Source organism: Pongo abelii, chromosome 3, assembly GCF_028885655.2.
Source record: "Pongo abelii isolate AG06213 chromosome 3, NHGRI_mPonAbe1-v2.0_pri, whole genome shotgun sequence".
Taxonomy (NCBI): domain Eukaryota; kingdom Metazoa; phylum Chordata; class Mammalia; order Primates; family Hominidae; genus Pongo; species Pongo abelii.
This window is the reverse complement of record NC_071988.2, coordinates 164,143,279-164,166,840: the sequence shown is the minus strand read 5'-3', so window position 1 is coordinate 164,166,840 and position 23,562 is coordinate 164,143,279. Positions and strand designations below refer to the sequence as shown.

Genomic DNA, 23,562 nt, shown 5'->3' with positions numbered 1-23,562 from the left:
TACCGAAACATACACTGATATGATGCTCTGAGAAGGGCACATCACCTCTGTAGTGTTCTACTCCATATTGCAGAACCTAAGTCTAATGACAAACCATAAGAGAAACCCAAGCCGATGAACATTCTACAAAGTAACTGATAAGTACTCTTCAAAAATGTCATGATTATGAGAGACAGTGAAAGACCAAGGAACTGTTATAGATTGGAGGAGTTTGAGAAGACCTGACAGCTGAATGAAAGGCAGGATCCTAGAAGAGAAAAAAATGTGTGAGTGGAAAAACCAACCTGAATACATCTCCTTAAAGGAATTCTATATTCCTTCCTATTTTAGACAGCATATTAAAAGTTAATTCAAATTCCATGGAAATATTGATAGCAATTTAGTTATAAGCTCTTTGATCTTTTATACACTATGATCCAGAATATATATACATATATACACACATATTCCTGAGATGTGTGTGTACATGTGCATCTTTGTGTGTGTGTGAATGTGTAGCCAGATTCTAATGTTTTTATTGACAGTGTATATAAATATTTTATTCATCAGTTAAGAATATTAATTCCCTGTATGATCTAATGACAAGACAAACCGAATTGAGCATCTAAATATTTATATATTTTTTAATCGACATTGCTGAACACCTACAACGTTACAATGATTTCCGTTTGGAGAAAAAGACATTAAATGCACAATGCCATATTTTACATTGTGTGAAGCCTAGAGAAGAAAGTAAATTAACTATCGAAATTATTTTATGCGATATGAAAACTAATACTCTGATAAAGATATGAATTTAGGACTATGATAGGAAAGAGGAAGAAGTAAGTATTTCTAGCTGGATACATTACACAAAGATCTCTGTGTAGGAACTAACTTAGCAACTAGGCCTAAGTATGAAATTTACAAGGGTAAAAACACAAAAATGAAAGAGGGAAGGGCAGTTTAGGTAATGGGAAGAGCCTTAGGAGAGTGTGAGAACTGGAACAGGATTAAAGAAAAGTCATTTAATTAATTGTGTCATTTACCTTCTATATTCTGACATCTTAACAGAATATGTAGAATATTTTTCCATGAATTATATTGAGTTAGAAATATGAATCATAAATTCATAGTTCACAAACTGTGAGTAATTCAAGGGATTATAAATAAGACATTGACCCTCTGAAGCAAAGGAATCCTGCAGGGAACACAGGGAAGGAAGCCAAAAATGAGAACAAGAAAATGAACAGAGTGGAAAGAAAAGGAAATTGTGGATATGACAGAAGATTGTGGAAGGATTTTTTTTTTAAGTAAAAATAGGGAAAAAGCATGGGAGAAAGCTGGAAAAGAACAGCTTAAGAAAGAAGTATTCTTTTTTTAAAAAAAAAGAACACATGAAAACTATAACAAAAATAGAAACGATACCAGGATGAGAAAGATAATTAAGATCAAAATTAATTTTGCTTATAATTTAAGTGTGTACCTAGTTGCTGCTGTAGTAAATCATACTGAAACCTCTGTATGTTTGATAAATAAGAATTACATCAATTCTAATACAGAAATTTTCCGTCCTTAATTTTAAATATTCACAGGAAATTAGGGTAACCCTTGAAAATAGTGTGTGTTCAGTGGGTGTTTGTTTAGTGAATGAATAAAGATTAGGATAATATAAGTCAGGTCAGTTTAATCATTTTTTTTATTTTTATAAATTGCAAGCTTTTGTTTGCCCTCTGAGACCACAATTAACAATGAATGTTTAGTCTTCTTTTTGATGTGATCACAAAAAATCTCTATTTTAGAAATAAACATCTACAATGTTAACACAAATCAGCTTTATTGAGCATCCAGTATATGCTCATTGTTGCTGCAGCTAATGGAAAATCTAAGCGTGACTAAGACATTGAAGGTTGTTTACAGTATAAGTTTTTTTGTTTAGTGAATCAGACTTTGGAAAATATATCAGATCCAAAACTTACCAGCATAAGACTAGACAAATTATTTAATCTCATGGAGAATCTGTTTTATTATCTATAAAGTTGGGGAAATAATACTTATCTTATAGTATTATTTTGAAAATTAAATGAGATCCTGAAAATAGAGTACCTACTAAAGTAACGATTCAGGTATGCACAGAGTAAATGCCAGCTGTTGTCGTAATTATTCATTCATTTAGTAACTTTTATTGTGATCTTACTATATGGTTGCCATCATTATTATTAATGTTATTTATTAAATACAATTCTTATCCACAAATAACATATATCCAGTGAAGAATATGAGTCTTAAAGCAATTGTAACAATTTTATGACCATATTCATTATTTTATTTGAATATAGAAACTATCATAAGGAATTAAATCTTCAAGGTAAAGACAAAGCAATGTGGAAGTATAGATAAAAATTATTATTCTGACTGGAATATTCAGAAAGGCTTCACAGAGAAGGTGGTAATTGAGTTTGATTGCAAACGAGCAGTGGAATTTCAGTGGCAAAGAAATGGGAGGAAGGTTAGGATGGAAAAATATCCAAGTCAGAGAACACAAAGATGAAGATGTAAACACTTCGAGAAATGTGGAACCGCTGTTGTAACTGGGCAACAGGCAATCATGCTATAAATGAGGAGTACCTCCCGTGTGCCAAGGATTGAGGATATACTCTTGAAAATGAATGACTACAATAATTTTCACTTTCTTTCATTTTTTTTTTTTTTTTTTTTTTTTTTTTTTTTGAGATGGAGTTTCACTCTTATTGCCCAGGCTGGAGTGCAATGGCATGATCTTGGCTCACTGCAACCTCTGCCTCCCAGGTTCATGCGATTCTCCTGCCTCAGCCTCCCCAGTAGCTGGGATTACAGGTGCCTGCCACCACCCCCGGCTAATTTTTTGTATTTTTAGTAGACATGGGGTTTCATCATGTTGGCCAGCCTGGTCTCAAACTCCTGGCCTCAAGTGATCTGCCCTCCTCAGCCTCCCAAAGTGCTGGGATTACAATAATTTTCACTTTCATGGTGCTTATAATACACTGGATGATGTGACCAAGGAAGAATTGGACTCAGGTCATAAATGACCTAAATATGTCCTTGAGATGTTTTAATGTTCTTCTATGAACATTTATAAGGAGGAATTAAATACTGAAGGCTGTGTTTCAGATAGAGTAACCGACCGGCCACTCATATAAAAGTGAACTACTGCATTGTGGATGCAGAGAGGCTAACATTGAGAGGCAGTAGTCATCCTGACAAGAAATGGGGAAGGTAAGCACTAAGATAAAGATAAGTAACATGAACAGAAAGAATTAAATTTTTGTAACAGAATTGTTAGAACTGGTGAGATATAATGATGAGGGAAGAAGAGTCGAACATGATCTTGAGGACTCTACTCTTGGAGGCTTAAAGGAATGTGTTGTTTGTATTTGTCACAGGGAATCAGGAAGGAAGAGCCAGTTAGGGTCAAGCGTTAGAATATGTTAAGCTTAATAGGCTTTGACACTCAGACGTGCCCATAAAGCAGTTAGGAATTGGATTATTTTGTTTGGAAGAGGTCAGAACTAGTCAAGAGATTTCATAGTCCTTGGTAAAAATATGGTGTGAAAACCCTAAAAGGGATGAGTTCATAAATAGAAAATAGAATGAAAAGAAAACGTCAGAACTTACAGAACAGCTTGTTCATAACTTTAGGAGTTATAATATAGATGGTTCTATAGAAACACAAACTCCTTCATTTAGATTTAACAATAAACAATCAGCTCTTTTTTATGAGAGGAGGAGACTATTCAAACAACATGCTTCTTCTCCTTTACCTTCTATTTCAAAATGTCTCGTTTTCTTCATAGATGTCTAGAATTCTTATGAGCAGTGAGGTGGATGAATAGAGACTGTTTCTGTTCCCAGAGAGTAGCTTTGGAGGATGCTAAAATTATGGATGAATTGAAGACACAGATTCACCGTAAAGCTGAAACAGCTAAAGTGTCAGGGCCTGCGACTTGCATAGTCCTCTTATAAGACACTACAAGGAGTTATAAATATGCTTGTGGTCAAATGTTTTTGCAAATTTGGCAAAAGTTAGTTATTTAAACTTTCATTAATTCAGAGTTCTGTCTCTATTCAGATTTCCCCTCCCTTTTCCTTCCCTTCTTATTGGGTAGTTCTAGAGAGGCTACAGGCCATGTTTTGGGGGAAGTTGAAGTGAGAATACATTTAGTTTAGGCTTAGTGGAATATATGTCTATATTTTTTAGAAAACAGCTTTACCGAAGTAAAATTGACCTACAAAAACCTTCATATATTTTTACAACTTGAAGAATTTGGACGTAGGCGTACCCCCATGAAACTATCACCACAATTAAGGTAACAGACAAATCCATCAAGTCTAAAAGGTTTTTTTGTGGCCTTTTTTTGGTTGTTGATGCTGTTTCAAGAACACTTAACATGAGATATACCCTCTTAATACATTTTTAAGTGAATAATGCAGTGTTATTAACTATAGGCACTATGTTATACAGCATGTCTCTGGAACTTATTTTGCGTAACTAAAACTTTATGCCTATTGAATAACAACTTTGCATTCCCCCTCTCCATTTCTTGACAGCCACCATTATATTCTCTGCTTTTATGAGGTTGACTATTTTGAAAACCTCATGCAAGTGGAGTGTTTGTCCTGGAACTGGCTTATTTCACTTAGCATATTGTTCTCCAGGCTCATTCATTTTGTTGCAGATGGCAGAGTTTCCATCTTCTTAAAAGCTGAATAATATTTTTAGTCATTCTGTATATTGTTGGTATTGCTGGTCACCCAGTTTTTGGCAGAAATGCCGCATATTTTGTTGCATTGTTATGATAATTTGTCTTTTTGCATTTAAATTAACATGGGAACTCATTCCATTCAGAAGACTGAGCCCCAGCATCATTTTTCTTTTCAGACTCAAAAGTTTATTTTTATGGGGAAATAGACAAAAGTTAATATACCACCTTTCTTTAATTGGTGGGATTGTTTCTTATACAGAAAATAATAATCGTAGATAACATTTACTAAATGCTTACCACTTTTAGCTACTTTCAACTACATTTTATAGGTGAGGAAACTGAGACATAGAGAAGTTAAATAAGTGGCAGATCAGGAATCCAAAGCCAGCGACTCAGGTTCCCATCAGTAACTTAAACCACCAGGGAACACTGACTCTCTGTCTCTGAGTTAGAAGCCAGAAGTCCCTGAGTGTAAAATCCTTCGGGTTTTAGACAAAGCAGTTAACTTCTAATGATCTTCAGCCTTCTTATCAGATAAATGGACAAAGCAGTTAGCTTGTAATGATCCTCAGGATTCTTATCAGATAAATGAAGGTGGACTAGAACATAATGTTGATAACTTTGGGGTGATCTCATGAGCCTTTGAGAAAGCTGTGATCCCTTTCCATGACATAGAACAGTTGTAATTATGTAATTAGCAAACATTCTTGGACACCCTGAAACCAGTATCTTAGCCCTAGGTTAAAATCCCCTGGACTAGAAAACATTTAAATTTCTTACAGATCTAATATTCTGCTATCTTAATAAGAGCTGACTTCTAGTTTATTAGTGACTTTTTAAAGAGGACACAGTGAACCATTGAGTGATTTTCATTGTATGCCTTATTGACGGGTTGGTTTGTGTTGTATTCTTTCTTGTGATCTTGCATTTTCTGAATGCTGCTGACATCTTTCACTTGAAGACTTTTTTTTATTCAAAGAAAATTTTAGATGCATCTGGATTGAACTACTCTGAAGAAGTTATGGTGTTTACCTGAAGCTAATAAAATAATTTATGTTTTCCTAGTAAATGAGATCTGAAGAACAACTGAAGTGTCAATAGCAAAATCAATTTGAAAAGGATCTACTATGAAATTAGGTTTCTCAAATAAAATATAGTTTAACAAGAGAGCATTCACTCTGTCTTCCTTCTTGTGGGGATACTTTGCATTAGAATGTAAAAATGATGGCATGTTTTGAAGCCATAAACTTAATATGTATCAAACTTCATGGCTTTCAAGATCAAAGGATTAAGTTTCAATTTAAGTGTATGGATTTTTTGTTATAAAAACGAAGTGTCTTACTAGAAAACAGAACAAGAAACATTTTGTGTATTCTTTCTATGTCACCTAAGGAAATTGCAAAAGCATCTATTTGAAGTGTGTAAGATTTAGTATACACATCAGGAAAGCACTCTGTATAGATTTGCAAAAATGCACTAGTACTAATCTGCCCTTGAGTCAAAATGCTTAATATTTTGTTTTTTTTTCTATGTAAAATTTGGTTGAAAGATTGTTCATTATTGTTGAATTTCAACATGATTGCAAATTAAATGATGCAAAACTCAATAAAGTAAAATACACAAAAGAGCAATTAACATGTTATCTCAGTAAGTATATAGAATAATGGGAGAACACACTGTTCTACACTGTAGCATATAATTAAGATGTAGTCATAAATCAGGAAAATATTATATCTTGTTTAGGTGCACAGGTGGCTTTTAGAAAGATTGATTATTAGCTCCTCTTTCTCCCTTGAGATGTGAGTTCATAGTTATTCCTGCAAAACTAAACAGAATAATTTCTCATACTTCCTACAGTAGGTATGCTTCAACGCAAACAGCATGATGGAGATAAATGTTTGCAAAGTGTTCATCTCCTTGTCTGTTTCCATTCCAGATGCTCTCTACGATGTCATCACTGTGGGAGCCCCAGCTGCCCATTTTCAGGGATTTAAGAATGGTGGTCTTCGGAAACTACTCCATAGATTTGAAACAGAAAGAAGAAAGTAAGTAAAGACAGGAGGAAAGCACAGATTCCATTAATAACATCTCCCCTTTGGGGAAGTCTATATACAAGGCAATTGGTCTATCACAATGTATAGTTCTTGACATCTTAACCTATTTAGTAACATAGAGTTGTTAAATATCTCAAAACTACCAGAGAAGAAATTAGATTAAACAAATTGCCTAAGTGTCTTGCTTACTGAGTGGCATTGTGATGGCAGAAAATCTTCCGGAAGTCATATGACTAAGGGGTGCTATTCTAGTGTCAACTATTGCTTGCTCAAAGGAGTGTTCAGAGATTTAGCTAGAAATACAGTCTGACTTCACTGTGGAGCCAAAGATACTGAATGGAGAATATGGCTCCTAATTCATGATTTTTACCCTACTAGTAATTTCCATGCTGGCCTGAGGCACATTTAACTGTGCCACTTGAAAAAGACACAACAATACAGAATTCTATGTTCTGTTCCTTAGGGAAAGGCATGAGTATTACCACTATTATTTATAATTTTAATATACTCTTTCCTCAGTTTTTGTTTTTACATGCTTTTAAATATTGCCTTATAAAGCTTTTGCAGCAGTAGTTTATTGTTCTCCCCCATGTCTCATCAGTTGAGGTTATCCTATAATATTCTCTGGCTATGACTACGCTCATGTAAAACGTAAAGTGCATTATCCAGGTATGAAGAATAACTACTTTCCTTTTCAAACAGTTACTCTTCTTAAGTTAAGAATCCCAGGGTTTTTTTGTTTTTCTTTTTTTTTTTTTTTTTTTTACTTTTAGATTCCAAGGGTATGTGTGCAGGTTTTTTTCTTTTATTTATTTTCTTCTTTTTAACCATGGTGAATTGCATGTTACAGGGATTTGGTGTACAGGTTATTCTGCCACCGAGGTAATAAGCATAGTATCTAATAGGTGGTTTTTCAATCCTCACCCTCCTCCACCCTCCACCCTTGAGTAGGTCCTGGTGTCTGTTGAAGAATCCACATTTTGAAAGTTAGGGAAAAATAGTCATTCTTTAGTCACAATTGATTTAGTAATAGTATTAGAAAATCTGTTTGAGTGCCAAAACCAGAAAATTTTTTAAAGTTTTATCACATTTATCAAATATGAAATTTGTTTTTTGGTGCCCAGATGTTTAGGAAGAAAGCATTTAAAGGAGGTTAGAATTGAATAACTGACTTACTATTATATAAATATATAAACTACCAATACATATATATTTTTCTTTTTTCCTTTTAAGGAATTGATTTTCGTACAGTATTAACTCAGTTATAGTTCTTATTCTGATTTTTCTAGTTTTTTGTTCATTTTTGTTTGTTTGCTTTTTGGTGGGGAAAGGTTTATAGTTTTATAAAATTATATTGCATGGGTAGATTAGAGTAACCATCACTATTATAAACATCATATATAACTGTTTCATCACCACGAAGAAACTCCCTCAGGTTACTCATTAATATTCACACCCTTCTCACAAATATTATTGCAGTGGGGAGTGGAAGCCAAGGTTTCAACCATGGGCTCTGCAGGGGAGAGGCATCTCCTATTTACTTTATGGGAGTTGGAAGTTAATTCAAACCATAGGCCCCATGGGGGAAGGGATGCCATCCCTACTGAAGTCGGGGTATGAGTGGAAGACAGGGTTTTGCCCATGGAATCTGAGTAGGGATGAAGGGTGTTTCTCACTGATTCCCTACTGTACCATTCTTCTAGTGGGGGAGTGGCATGAAGTTTTTCTGGTATTCACCCCCAGAACAGGTTGGTATGGCTGGGCCACCCTGTTCCAGGTTCTTTGGCTTTTTCTGGGTGCTATTTTTTGTTGGTGCTTTGCTGCATTGAGAAATTCTGTGGCACCCAGTTTAGGACATTATAGGAGGCAAGAAAAATCCCGTGGAACTCACTGTCATATCATTCCTTAAGTCCTGAGGCCCCTAACCAATATACCTCCTTTAGTCTACCTTTTAGAGTCTTTTGATAGGTGACATATATGTTTTGTCTAGAGTGTTTCATTGTGATTAACAGGGGAAGTAAAATAGATTGCATTTACTTCATCTTGTCTGGAACTATGTCTCAGCCTTGAGAGTTGACTTAATCTATTTTTTTTCCTCAATTAAATTTTAAAGTATATAACCCAATTAGAAGACTCAAAACTGCCCACAGGGCAGTCGGAATCCTGTTGAGCATAGAAAGTATCAATATGTGAAATATGGAACCTAACCCTCTAATTTTATGAAACATATTTCTGTTAAAGACAACTGTTGAGTTCTATGGTTAGACTCTAAATAATATTTCTTAAGGTTTAAATGTTTGCATAAATATTTGAATCCTTCACTTTTCTTCACTTTTCACTGGGATGTTACATATCAGCACACACACACACACACATGCACACACACAGACACACACACTCTTACAGATCTTGGGTTAATTTTAAGATAAAAGTAAAAACGTGTTCAATGCTTGCAAACACTGATTGCTTTAAATTTTTCATTTGTGTTTCATTGCTTTATTGATAAAATAAGATAAAGATTTTAAAAGAAATAAAAAAGAACTTTGTGGATCTTAAAAGAATTCTCCATAGGGCAGTGGTTTGGGACAAATACAGCTTGCTGAGGCAATATACTGGTGAGCATGGCTATCAGCCTACCCGTTAAATTAAGAGCTGACTTTAGCAGAGACTTAATGATTACAGAGTTATCACACCATGCCCATACTTTTTCTGCAGGCTTTTTCAGCAACAAATATTGCATTTGTCAGTCAACAGCAATGTACAGAAGTAAAAATGACTATGTGAAATGAGTAATTTGGGCTTTAGGTTAAAGTAAACAATGACATTTTGCAGGACATGAAATCACAAGTGAGGAAATTTTTCTTTGCCTCATCTTTCATTTGATATTGCCCCCCACCAAAAAAAAAAAACAAAAACAAAAACAAAAACCAAAAAACCCAGATAGCCAAGTCTTTTAGACCAGGTTTTTTGGGAACTACTACAGCCATTGTACTATTTCACCTTCGTTTATTTTTTTCTCAGCTAAGCCAATAAAATACTGTCGTCTGAGAAAAGATGTAATTTATGTTTATGTCCCTTGGTGATCTCTTTTGTGATTAATACATTGGCCACATAATAAAAAGGGTTTTAGCATAAGAACATTGCTTATAGTATTTATATAAAGCAGTTCAGGTCATACATCATACAACCATATTTATTCAAAGTTGCAAGATAATTAGGGAGACTGAACTTTTAAAGCACAGTATCTGAGTACCTTACTCTTGTGCTTAGGAACTTTGGGGAGTCCATACTTATCCACTGGGCATTCAAAGCATCCATGATTTTGCCCACCAATGTCTACCCTCATCACCCACTTCTTCTATTGTTGTTTCTAAAACGCTATATAAACTATTTTCTAAATGGGCTTCATGTATTTATACCTTTTCCTTTTTCCTCGTTCTGTTTCCTTTTACAAGAAATTATTCTGTTCTCTTCATTTCCTACTATTTTTCATTTCTTTCTGTGAAAGCCATTTACATAATCCTATTCAAAATTCTACACATGGTCCATGTGAAGATTTCACCCTTATAATTAGGCATTCCTGATTTTTCAAGTTGATTTGGCTCTCCTCCCTAATATTTTACTTTTGCTTCTCTTGTAGCCTTACTAAGCCACAGTAATGTATTAGGTTTTTTCTTGTACGACGTTTCTGTAATACATTGTACTTTCCTTGAATAAGAGATGGAGCATCTTGTATATATAGGTATGCTATAAATCAAATACAACAGGCATTGGAATTCACATAGAAATCAGATATGGTTGCTGACTTAAAAGTGCTAAAAACTAGAATAGGAGAAAAAGTTTCACAAATAATCATAATGCAATAAGATTAATAATATAGAGAGCAGGGGTTACCAACCTTGGCTGCACACTAGAATCACCTTTGGAGCTTTGAAACCTTTTATTTATAACAGGATATCACCCCAGACAAATTAAGTCAAAGCCTTTGGTACTGGGACCCGGGCATTGATACATTTTAAAAGCTTCCCAGGTGAGTCTAATATGTAGCCAGGGTTGAGAACTACTGATATAGCTATGAGCGAATAGTGCTATCTGAAGACAGATAAAAGGTTTGGAGAATAAAAACAGAAATAGCTACACAGATGAGTTGAACTTGAAAAACTATATAGAACTTCAATTGGTATACATCGAGAGAAAAGGAAATCTAAGTAAAAGAATATTTATTGAGATAAAGTGTTACAACTCACTTACTGGAAATTTTTGTTTAGAGAATCCCAAAACTCATTAGAGTGTTGCAAAATGGAACTGAATGTGAGAGTAAAGCTATAAGAATTTTGATCTTGGACAATCTGGGCTTGAGTAACATACAGACACATACAATTGAACATACCATAGAGGATTTCATACTGAAAACTTGATATCTTTCTAGGATTACCAAAACTCTAATTACACATTTTTTTAATAGACCCAAATCAGGATGTTTGTAACTTATGTATTCTCTTGTAACATCAAACGTCTACTTGTACCTACTGTCAGTTGATTTACTTCAACATCATGTGAAAGCTTATGGATTTCTCCCTCAAAATATGAATCAAGTTTTTACTTTTAGTATTGTTTAAAAGAAAGGAAAATTTATTCCTACAACATATATTTTGCTTTCTTTAAACTTTTTCTTTTTCTTTTTTTTTTTTGTTTTGTTTTTTTTTGAGATGGAGTCTTACTCTATCGCCTAGGCTGGAGTGCATTAGTGCCATCTCTGTTCATTGCAACCTCCACCTCCTGGGTTCAAGTGATTCTCCTGCCTCAGCCTCCCAAGTAGCTGGGATTACAGGTGCACACCACCACACCCAACAAATTTTTATATTTTTTTTGCAGAGACAGATTTTCAACATCTTGCTTAATCTGGTCTTAACTCCTGGGCTCAAGGGATCCGCACACGTTGGTCTTCGAAAGTGTTGGGATTACGTGCATGAGCCACCACACCCAGCTTTTTTGTTCTCTTCTCTTCTCCCTCTTCTCTTCTCTTCTCTTCTCCTCTTTCCTTGCCCTTCTCTTCTCTTGTCTTTACAGAGTTTTGCTCTTGTTGCCCAGGCTGGAGTACAATGGCAAGATCTTGTCTCACTGCAACCTCTGCCTCCTGGGTTCAAGAGATTCTCCTGTCTCTGTCCTCCCAAATAGCTGGAACTACAGGTGCACACCACCACACCCTGGATAATTTTGTAGTTTTAGTAGAGATGGAGGTTTCACAGTGTTGGCCAGGCTGGTCTCAGACTCCTGACCTCAGGCGATCCACCTGCCTCAATGTCAGGAACATCAGATTCAGACAGAACTTTCATTAAGTGGGATCATGACCTAAAAGCCTAACTCTTTCATTAACACAAAAAAGTAACTAATTAAAACCAAGATGCTTTGTTAAAATAAAAAAATTTTTTAAAAAGCCTGTGAAGGACATGTTAGCTTCTTGAGAATTTTAATTTGTTACTATCTGTGTATTCATTTGGAACAACAGAACTAATGCCCTGCAAGTGGTCCTAATTTAAATGCCTGTCTTGAGCAATTACCCTAGTTACACACCCACCTTCCCGGAATATGCTCCAGATGCTCATAATGAACATTTGCTTCCCCCAGATTTCAGTCAGAAAAGAGAAAAAAATCACCTGAAAAGTATTAAGAAAGTAAATTAAAATGTTACTGATAAGACTGTGGCAGGCTGTACTTGATCTTGCAACAGCTACAGCCTGTGTTGGAATTTGGGGACTTTTTTTTTTTTTTTTTTTTTTTTTTGAGATGGAGTCTCACTCTGTCACCCAGGCTGGAGTACAGGGGTGCAATCTGGGCTCACTGCAACTTCTGCCTCCTGGGTTCAAGGGATTCTTCTGCCTCAGCCTCCTGAGTAGCTGGGACTACAGGCGTATGCTACCATGCCCGGCTAATTTTTTTGTATTTTTAGTAGGGATGGGGTTTTACCATATTGACCAGGCTGGTCTGGAACTCCAGACCTCGTGATCTACCGCCTCGGCCTCCCAAAGTGCTGGGATTACAGGTGTGAGCCACTGCACCCGGCCTGGGGACCTTTTTTAAAGAAAAGTAAAACAGGGTTTTAGTCTGTTCCTGCTGCTAACAAAATATCTTAACTAGGTAATTTATAAACAACTGAACCTTACAGCCCTCAGTTCTAGAGAGTAGGAAGTCCAAAATCAAGGCACCAGCAGATTCAGTGTCTGATGAGATCCCATACCTCATAGATGGCACCTTCTAGCTGTACCCTCACCTGGTAGAAGGGCAAGGCAGCTCTCAGGGGCCTCCCATTACAAGGACAGATTCCTCATGACCTCATCATCTCTCAAAGGCTCCACTTGCTAATATTATCACCTTCATGATTAGGTTTCAACATACGAATTTTGAGGAACACAAACATTCAGACCACAGCAAACAGCAACACAAAGAGTTAAAGCAGCCTTGTCACCTATAAGATCAGTGGTTAAACAGTCACAGGGCAAAAACTCTGGGACTGAAAAGTTTTCTTACTACTGTAAGGAGGAATAAGGGTAGATATTTTCTTATTCTCTATTATAAATAGGAGGCTTTTTGCATAAAAAGGGGAAAATCATATCAGGGAAATAAGCTGTCCATAACCTATAACATAGTAGGCATCCGATAAACCAGGAATGGGAGAACTGGAGACAAAACCTTATACTGTTACCTTTGAAATGTGTTTTTCTGATAGAATTATTAACCGCTAATTAATTTGGGAGATGCAAAACATAAATTCACATTTCTATGCCTTCTCCAGTAACAAATGAGCAGACTAATCAGTAGTTACAAAAATATTTGTTTTAATCACCTTCACTTCCATTCTTAAGAATAAAAATTTTTATTTCTTTTTATGAAAGAGTGTGAGTGATTTTAAAGCATTCAATGAAAGCAATGTGATCATGTTATTTGATTGGAGATGGTAATTCTTTTTTACCCTACTTGGAATTTTTTCTTCTACTTCTAGCATGATCCCTAGATTCCACTTAGACCTTTGACTTGTCAGTCATTGACAGTGCAATTTAGAGTCTGAGATCTTAACTATGCTTACTATTTTGTATGAACTCATATGTCAGGTCATATATATATATATATATATATATATTTTTTTTTTTTTTTCCGAAATGGAGTCTCGCTCCGTCGCCCAGGCTGGAGTGCAGTGGTGTGATCTTCGCTCACTGCTAGCTCTGCCTCCCGGGTTCACACCATTCTCCTGCCTCAGCCTCCTGAGTAGCTGGGACTACAGGTGCCCACCACCACACCTGGCTAATTTTTTGTATTTTTAGTAGAGACAGGGTTTCACTGTGTTAGCCAGGATGGTCTCAATCTGCTGACCTCGTGATCCACCCGCCTCGGCCTCCCAAAGTGCTGGGATTACAGGCATGAACCAACGCGCCCGGCCAAGCCATATATATTTTAAGTAGAAATACTTTGATCCTTTATTGATATATATTTTAATAAATAATTTCACTGATAATTTTCCAGTTTTGTAAAGAAATATGCTTATTGGAAAATGGAAAAATCAAAAGACAGAGATTAAAAGCGTACTTGTAATATTCCTCCTTAACAGCAATTACTGGCAGCATACTGGGTGCTCTCTTCCAGTCTTTTTTTCCACATATAATCTACATCCTTATATTTTTTTCTTTTAAAAATTTGAAACTGCAAAACTGTTTAAAATGACTAATTTTTAAGTTATATACATAATACAGCCCAGGTGTGATGGCTCATGCCTGTAATCCCAGGGCTTTGGGAGGCCGAGGCCAGTGGTTGGCTTGAGCTCAGGAGTTTGAGACCAGCCTGAGCAACATGGCAAAACCCTGTCTCTACAAAAAAATTCGTCATGCTTGGTAGTATGTGCCTTTAGTTCCAGATACTTGGGAGACTAAAGTGGAAGGATCACTTGAGCCTGCAAGGTGGAGGTTGCAGTGAGCCAAGATCACCCCAGTGCACTCCAGCCTCTAGGTGACAGAGGGAGGCCCTGTCTCAAAAAAAAAAGTGTGTCTTTGTGTGTGTGTGTGTATGTGTGTATATATATATGGTATGCAAATGTATATATATTTATATATAGATAGATATACACACACAGACACACACACATACACATAATATGAATGTAATACTCTTCATTTATAAAACAACTTAAATCTTTGTGTTTCTTTGGAAGTCATGTCCAATACTCCAAATTTAAAAATGTCAGTCTCGTAGGCTATAGCTAAAATTTATCTCCCATTCACTTTCAATATTTCAATAAAGTATATTTCAATAAAAATATATTTTATTTTTTTCTTTTCAGAAAGAACATTTTCTGTCACAAAATTTTCTTTTAAAAATTATGGTAAAATTACATGGGCACTGTGGAAATAAGAATAATTTAAATAAAAGCCCCTGTCAGTTCCTTTTTTTCTTTTGGACTGTGTTCAGTAGCTGACAATATATCATTTTGAAGGAGATGGTAATTAAAGTTTTTCTTTTGATTATAATTTGATTCCTTGGGAGTACATTTTTTTTTTTCCTCCTGTGAGTTAGTTCCTTGTTGGCTACTCTCGGCTCTTAACTTTGTTCATATTTTGGCAAATACGGGCTAGGTCTGCCAAAACTGCCCACCAGGTTTCTCTTCTCCATGTGGACTTCCCTATATACAACTCCTTGTATATAACACCAAATCTTCATAGAGAGAGAGTAAAGTGCTTTTAATTAAGTCGTCATGCTGAGGCTTGAACATACTGTACAAAGTAAATAGTGAGGCCTGCAAAGCTTTGAACTAAATGTGGTACTAAGTAAATGGAAGGATTTTTGCTCAATTTCACATGATCCTGAGTGAATTTGTAATAAGTGAATTTGTAAGGCAGTTTTTCCTCCTTATTTTCATTGTAGCTGTATACAAAAACAAAATTTGTTTATGGCCCACAAATTCAAAGAATAAAGAGGCTTGTATAGTTGAAATCCTACCTGTCGTAGTCCTCTTCTTTAAAATAAACCAATCTCAGCAGTTTAATCTATTTTGCAGCAAGATTTCTTCTTGGAATGTCAAATTATTTAAGTTTTAGCAGTGATTCTCTTAGTCCACAAACACAAATGTTGAAAATGTAATGTTCTTGACTTTTCTGTAACTCTGTTTAATTTTTCTGTCCCCTATTCTGGGACAGGCAGAAACTTTCATCTCAGACAATATATAGACTCCACTCCCAGTGTAGATTTGAATTCTGATTGTCACATACTGTCTTTGTGACATTAGTCAGATTACCACACCTTTCCGTACCTTAGTTTTCTCATCTGTAAAGTGGAAATAATATTTCTTACCCCAGAGGGTGGTTCTTAAAATTCGATGAGTTTATATATGCTAAGCATTTATAACTGTGCCTGGCACATGACGAGGTCTTAATTGATATTAGGTATTATTTATGTAAATATATAGAAATGATATATTTCCACAAAAAATGTTTAGGCAGTTTCTCAATTTAGTGCATGTAAATCTTATTCTTTCTGAAAACTGAGTAGGATTTTACTGATTGGATTTAACATAATTATCTAACCAATGCACTATTGATGGTCATTTAGATTGTTTCTAAGTTTTTGATTAGAACCACCTGCACTTGCAAGGTATATCCTTATTCATATATCTTTGCAAATTTCTGGGTGTTTCTTCTAGATAATTTCCTACATTTAGTATAACTACACTTAGTTAAGAGGACTTTTTTTTTTTTTATGTTTTTAGACGGAGTCTTGCTCTATTGCCCAGGTGGTAGTGCAGTGGTGCAATCTCGGCTCACTGCAAGCTCCGCCTCCCAGGTTCACACCATTCTCCTGCCTCAGCCTCCCGAGTAGCTGGGACTACAGGCACCTGCCACCACGCCCGGCTAATTTTTTGTATTTTTAGTAGGGACAGGGTTTCACCGTGTTAGCCAGGATGGTCTCGATCTCCTGACCTCGTGATCCACCCGCCTCGACCTCTCAAAGTGCTGGGATTACTGGCATGAGCCACCGCGCCCGGCCAAGAGGACTTCTTTCTTAACTAAGAAACTGAGATTTCTTAGTTAAGAGGTAGTTAAATTTTAGAAGTAATACCACCAAAAAGTTGTATTAATATGCATAATATGCGTAATTTCTCATTCAGTCTTGAGTACTGAGTTTGGATATTATTCATGTGTGAAGTAGAGGTATGGCTGATGAGGTACATATGTATCTATATATTTATAAATATATATCTAGCAGGTAGCTCCACTTTACTCGTATCTTCCATACACCTCAAGATTGAGATATTGAATCATTTTGCATCCCTTCGCCTCTCAAACTTGCTTCTTTTGGGGGTTATTTTCCTTAATAAAAAGGTATGACCATCCACCCCACTGTTCAATGTAGCACCTGAAAATCCTTGACAACTTTTTCTCCCTTGCTTTCACTTAAAATTAGTTTACTTTCTTATATATCTGGAAGTTATGCATTTTAATCATGAAACATGGGTTAAGATAATCCTAGCCCATAGAACCACTGTCTTTTAAATATTCTACTACCAAACCTCTTAATTACCGTCCTTCCTTCCAGACTGGCTCTCATCCAATCAGTTATCCTCATCTTGGTTGGAATTATACTTCTTAAAGGCAAATATTCTTGTGTTTCATAATTTTAAAAATTTCTTAGCTGCCTCTTGCTTGCAGGAGAAAATCTAAGGTGCAATAATATATACATGTGATCTGGCCTTGGTTTCTTCTCCAGCTTCATCTCGCACCATGACACCATCATCTTTCCCTCCCCTCTACCCTCCATAGTGAACCAGAAGAGAACTTTCTCACCACCACAGGTCTTCACTTAAAATCATTTCTGCCTGGAAGCTTCTTCTGACTCCTTGTCTAAGCCAAGTCTGCTTTAAGTCTCCAGTGTACAAAATCCCTCTAGACTGTATGTGCTCTGAGAATATGAAATGTGTCTGTCCAGTTTACCACAGTATCCCCAGGACCTGACTTGATAAGTGTTTGATGAATGGATATATATATGGGGAAATGAATGAGTAACATCAAAGGATTGCCTGCCGTAAGAATAAAGGGAAGAACCAATGACTATGCCTGAAGAAGAGATCAGTGTGATAGAATTAGGTAGCAGACACAGAGACTTTTTGTGGAATTAGGAAAAAGAAACAGAAACAAAGAGACACTTGTGGAAAATGTCTTATAGGCTTTGAAAACAACTATTTGGCAGGTATAACATTAGTGTTTCCTTGCACCTCACTAGCAAGGGAAAATATACTTTTACGTCTTCCGAAAGAAGAAGGGAGACAATTTATATAAAAATGGCTAACTTAAAAACCTGATTCAATATCAGTAATGCAGTAGTGACTTTAACACTTCCAAGTTGTGACATTCTTCCAATAACCTGTCCAAAAGCTTGTGAGGCAAAGAATGATCTGATATTTAGGCAAGAGACACTGTATATAGTGTGACAGTTCAGAATTTAAAAAAATTAAATATTTATTTTAAAGAAAATGACTTTAATTGTAAATGACAAAATGTGTTTGCTAAACTGTCCCCAAATTTTTAATGATATCAAATTTGGTGAAGAGGGCAGTCTGAAAATGACAAAATACATAACCACTCTTGGATTTTCTTGTCTTCACTATAGCTGTGGCTACATGTGTATACCTAGAGATATATCAGAAAAAAAATCAACAAGAAGATTAGAGTTTAAAAGTAAAAATGTGAAGTCTAATATGAAAATTACAGAAAAAATACATTTTTTCTGTTTATTTTTAAAACGAAATATATAAAGATAATATGATTTGAGGATTTATTTTCTGTAAATCAGAAGTTACATTTCTCCTTTGCTGTAAACTGAAACAACATTTTAAACCATGACACAGTATGTTATCTCAGAAGTATTCACTGAATCCAAGGAGGAACTTTTGAACTTATTAAACTCCAAGTGATTTCCAGAATATTTTTAAAGCTGTCTGTTGTTCTAGATATTTAATAGTCATCATTGCAAAGGCAGCATACAGCAGAAAAGAAAGTCATCTATAAATAAATTGCCAGTCATCTACAAATAAAATATACTATATTTTTCAGAGCTTTGAAAGCTAAGTGTAGAACATCTCATTTTTTTATAAGATTACAAACTTTAAAAAACTGTATATATGGAATTTATGTCATGGAAAAATCAAACAATTGGCTGTGTTACATGATATAAATACTGTTATTGCAAAATCTTTATTAGAGGGGACTTTGCCTGAATTATTTCAATGTCCTCTTTCTTGTGATGAGGCTTACATTAATAATTGATTATTGTGGTAACCCCATCAGAGAAGGAAGATGGATTGGCTTATAGTGTCAGCACAGATGGAGAGAAGATAAATTACAGAGGTATTTAGGGGCAACTTGGGGGTTGTATGTGTGTTACGAGTGGAGGTAAGAACCCAGAGGTATCAAGGAAGACTCCCACATACATCTGGGGAATGATAGTGCCATTCACTGCACCCTGGATTATAAACTCCAGCAACACAGAGCAGCTGCTAGAGTGTAGGTGAGTGTGAAAGGATGTTAGGCTGGGCAGGGAGCAAGGACCAAATCTTAAACAATTATTTGCTATGTCAGTTCCTGGCAGTTCACCCTTTAGGCTACGGATACTGCAATTGGTAGGTTTTCAGCTGAAGATTGCCATGATCATAGTATTTGGAGTGACAGTGTAGAGAGAACAGAAGAATGGCAAAGAATTAGACTATTATAATAGTGGCATGAGGGAAGACAGTTACCTGGGGAGTTGAAGATTTTAAGGAAATATCTAACAGAATTTAAATCCAGTTGGCTGAGGGCTTGAGGGAGCCTAGGCAGGATTGAAGGACTTAGGTTTCTGGTTTCTATAACTGGGTAAATGCCAAGACAGCTGAGAAAGGGGATACAGGAAATAAGCCATTCATTTCCATTGCTTAATTAATAAGGTCAGTTGTTTATACTCCATTAAAGAGACATTTTGAGAAATAAGAAAATAATCTTGTTGAGTCTGTGCTTTTTTTCACATTAAGAATCTTTTTTTTTTTTTTTTTGAGACAGAATCTTGCTCTGTGCACCAGGCTGGAGTGCAGTGGCGTGATCTCTGCTCACTGCAAGCTCCGCCTCCCGGGTTCAAGCAATTCTCCTGCCTCAGCCTCTCAAGTAGCTGGGACTACAGGCACCCACCACCACGCCCGGCTAATTTTTTGTATTTTTTGTAGAGATAGGGTTTCACCGTGTTAGCCAGGATCGTCTCGATCTCCTGACCTCATCATCCACCCACCTTAGCCTCCCAAAGTGCTGGGATTATAGGCGTGAGCCACCGTGCCCAGCCAAGAATCTTTTAAATCATAGAACTTAGAGAGGATCCCACAGACCATGAATTCTCCTACTTATTTTATTGATGAAAATACCAAGGACCAAAGATTGAGTCACCAGTGCAGCTAATGACGGAACCAGAGCTAGAAAATTAGACTTCTGTCCTTAGTCTCAAGTTCTTCCATACTCATTTACCCTCAAGCAGTCAAAAGATGTTCAACACATAACATCCTCTTAACAAATGTGCAATGTTAGCTTAGGAAGGGATTTTGCTATCCACCAGAGAGAAATAAAATGTAGTTGGTCTAGTCAATTCCTTATGGGTCTTTATGAGAATGTAATTTTTTGAATAAATTATTTGTGCTATTAAAAAACATGTGAATTGATGTGATGATTTGCACTCAGGGTCAGTTACTATATTAATCTGCCTAAAGTTGTTCTGCCTAGTAGTCAGTAAAAATATTTTTAAAGCTCCAGCCTTATCAGTTTTCTATCTGCAGCCCTCTCAAATACACCTTAGGAACACCACTTTTTTAGGAATATGGCCAAAATAAAAATAAAAGGAGTAAATTTTTCACAGATGTTCATAGATTACCATTCATAATACTAAAATATTATAAGCATTTTGAATGAATGAATGAATGAATTAGCAAACTATTCTGCATCACTAAAGTTGAACATTATGTAGCCATTTCAATTATTTGGTGGATTATGAGGCATGTAGAGCTGTATGTAAACAATGTGCCTGAAAGAAAGTATGACATGTGTGCAAAAGACATCAATCTAAACATATCAGTGAATGTGTTGGAAAGGTTAATAAGTTAGAGTGCCACAGATAAATACAGTTATATTTATTTTTGAATATTTGTTTTGTCTTTTTTCCTTTTTTTTAGTTGTAAAATAAGAGAAATGTTTTCATACAATCTTTTTACAACTTCTACTTCCAGCAAATATGGAAACTAGGTAAGAAAAACATTCTGCAATCTCAGAGTACCTAGAACAGTTGGATGCAATGTGCCATCCTTTTCCCTTCCTCTCAGGAATGAAGGAACTTTAGTGAGGAGTGGTTAGTAAGCAAGCCCTGAAACTACAGCTGTCCTCAGGATATTCACAGACACCAAGCATCTAGATAAAGCCTTAGGTTTGCAAGCTCTTGTGGGAAGAAGACTCAGACAAAATAGTTTTTCCCTTTTTCTTCTTTCTCACTACCAGCCCTTCATGTAGCGCTTAGTGGGCTGGCATCATCACACATGATCCCCTGATTACCTTGAGTACCCCTGGTTTTTTGCTTTCCTTAATTCATTGACTGAGTAGTAGTTATTAAATATTTGTTGAAAATAATTTACTGTGAGACAATTCTGAAATTCTTTAATTTGTGTTACAAAATAGAATCATACATCTCTAATGAACTTTGTTTTAATTAGGTGAGAACTTCTTTAATTATATTTTATTTTAATATTTATAAGTGATACTTATTCAATTAAAGATGTTTCCCATATTAGTTATAGAATTTTAATTTTTCCAAATTTAAAATGGATTGATACTATGTTCAAGAGATAGTAAAACATAATTAGGAGTTCAAACTGTGTAACAATAAAGATCCGGGTTTGAACCTGGTTTTAGCATCTGTGCTAGTTTGTGTGATCCAAGTCAAGTTACTTAACCTACTCAGGCTTCAATTTCTACATCTTGAATTAATATTTGTTCCTCAGAGGGTTGTTGTCAAAATTAAATAATATAATCCCTGAAAAACTAGCATTTAACATAATGCTAGGTCCATAGCATATATGTACCCAATGATTATTATCTATTAAAGTGATAGAGGAGGAGATTTAAATTATTAGCATAAATTATATAGTATAAAATATTGGCTTTATTAGGCACTGTCTTAAAGTATTGTCAAATTTAACATGGAAAAAAATAAAATGGCTTATATATGTACCTTCTGGTTTTTTTGTATTCTTATTCCAGAATCATAATCATTAGTCTATAATATCATATGTTGGAATGATTTGTTTTTTTCTAAAAGAAATTTATTATAGTATAGTTTGTCTAGGATAAAAATGAACTATTGTAAGTATATAATTCCAAGATTTTTAGTAAGTTTACAGAGTTGTGCAGTCATCATCACAATCCCATTTTAGGACATTTTTGTCACCCCATAAAGGTCTCTCATGCCTGTTTGCAGTCAAAGGAACTTTTATATTTGCAGAGTATTGGGGTATGATATTTACTCCTGGACCTTTCTTACTCTATACTTTTATTAAGTATATTAGGGCATAAGGTCTAGGATGAGGCTGAGAAGTTTTCGAGGTTGGAAGGAATCAGGAGACCAGGTTTGGGTATTATCTCCACAGGGACAACATGAAAATACCAGAAGCCAAACTAGGCAGAAATAGAACTGACTAGACCTTGGAAGGTGACAAACGAAATCAAGGCAAATAAACTCATGGACAAGTGGAAATAGGCCAGGAAAGGAAATAAAGCATGTTGGACTGTGCTTATTTAAAGGTCATATAATAGTACCTGGAAAATTTGAATTAAAGCAAGAATAGGGCTAAATAGAGGATGTACATAAAAAAGAGGTTTCAATGGTTTAGAAAGTACAAGTAAGAACTTGCAAACTAAAAAATGGAATAGTAGAAGCCACTGTGATCTGAACCAATAAACACATTTTCTTAGAGGGGGAATTTTCAGCAGAAATGAATGTTATTTTTTTTCCTATTAGCATCGTTTTTCACAGAGCTAATAAATGGCAGAATCAACTTTTGATTCACAATACTCTTTGGCTCTAAAATTTTCATGAAACCATTTTTTTTTTTTTGAGATGGAATTTTGCTCTGTCGCCCTCACTGGAGTGCAGTGGGGTGATCTTGGCTCACTGCAACCTCCGCCTCCCAGGTTCAAGCAATTCTCCTACCTCAGCCTCCTGAGTAGCTGGGACTACAGGTGCACGCTGCCACACCTGGCTAATTTTTTGTATTTTAGTAGAGACAGGGTTTTGCTATGTTTCCCAGGCTGGCCTCGAACTTCTGAGCTCAGGCAAGCTGCCCACCTCGGCCTCCCAAAATGCTGGGATTACAGGTATGAGCCACTGCACCCGGCCCAAAACTGTGACTTTTTTTAAAACAGGAGTAAAGGTAAATATCAATTTAAGTACAGATCATATAACTCATTTAATTATATAAGTGAAGTCCAAAAGAGGTAAAATACTGTTTTGTTTTGTTTTTTTCTAATTCTTTTCTCCAAACCCCACTCCCAGTAGAAAATGGAAAGGGTGCGTTGGGGAAAGCAGAGAGGCATGAAGCCCGTTATTAAACCCTGTGAGACCAGAAGGGTGTGTTTAAGTACACTATAGTGTGAATTTTCTTTTGTGATCCATATTATTTTCTTCTCAGTCAGAACTGAGAGCATATATATCCCTTCCTCTGGATTCAAGAGACCACATTTTTTTTT

The 23,562-nt window shown here is 35.7% G+C and overlaps 1 protein-coding gene across 9 annotated transcripts in view; it reads left to right on the top strand.

The window, feature by feature from the left end:
* INPP4B (inositol polyphosphate-4-phosphatase type II B) overlaps positions 1-23,562 on the top strand; it is an 829,855-nt gene that overhangs the window by 657,794 nt on the left and 148,499 nt on the right. For all 9 annotated transcript variants that reach the window (XM_024245636.3, XM_054553363.1, XM_054553366.1 and 6 more), the window contains 1 exon segment: positions 6,658-6,766. In XM_024245636.3, coding sequence (XP_024101404.1) covers positions 6,658-6,766 — 109 coding nt within the window.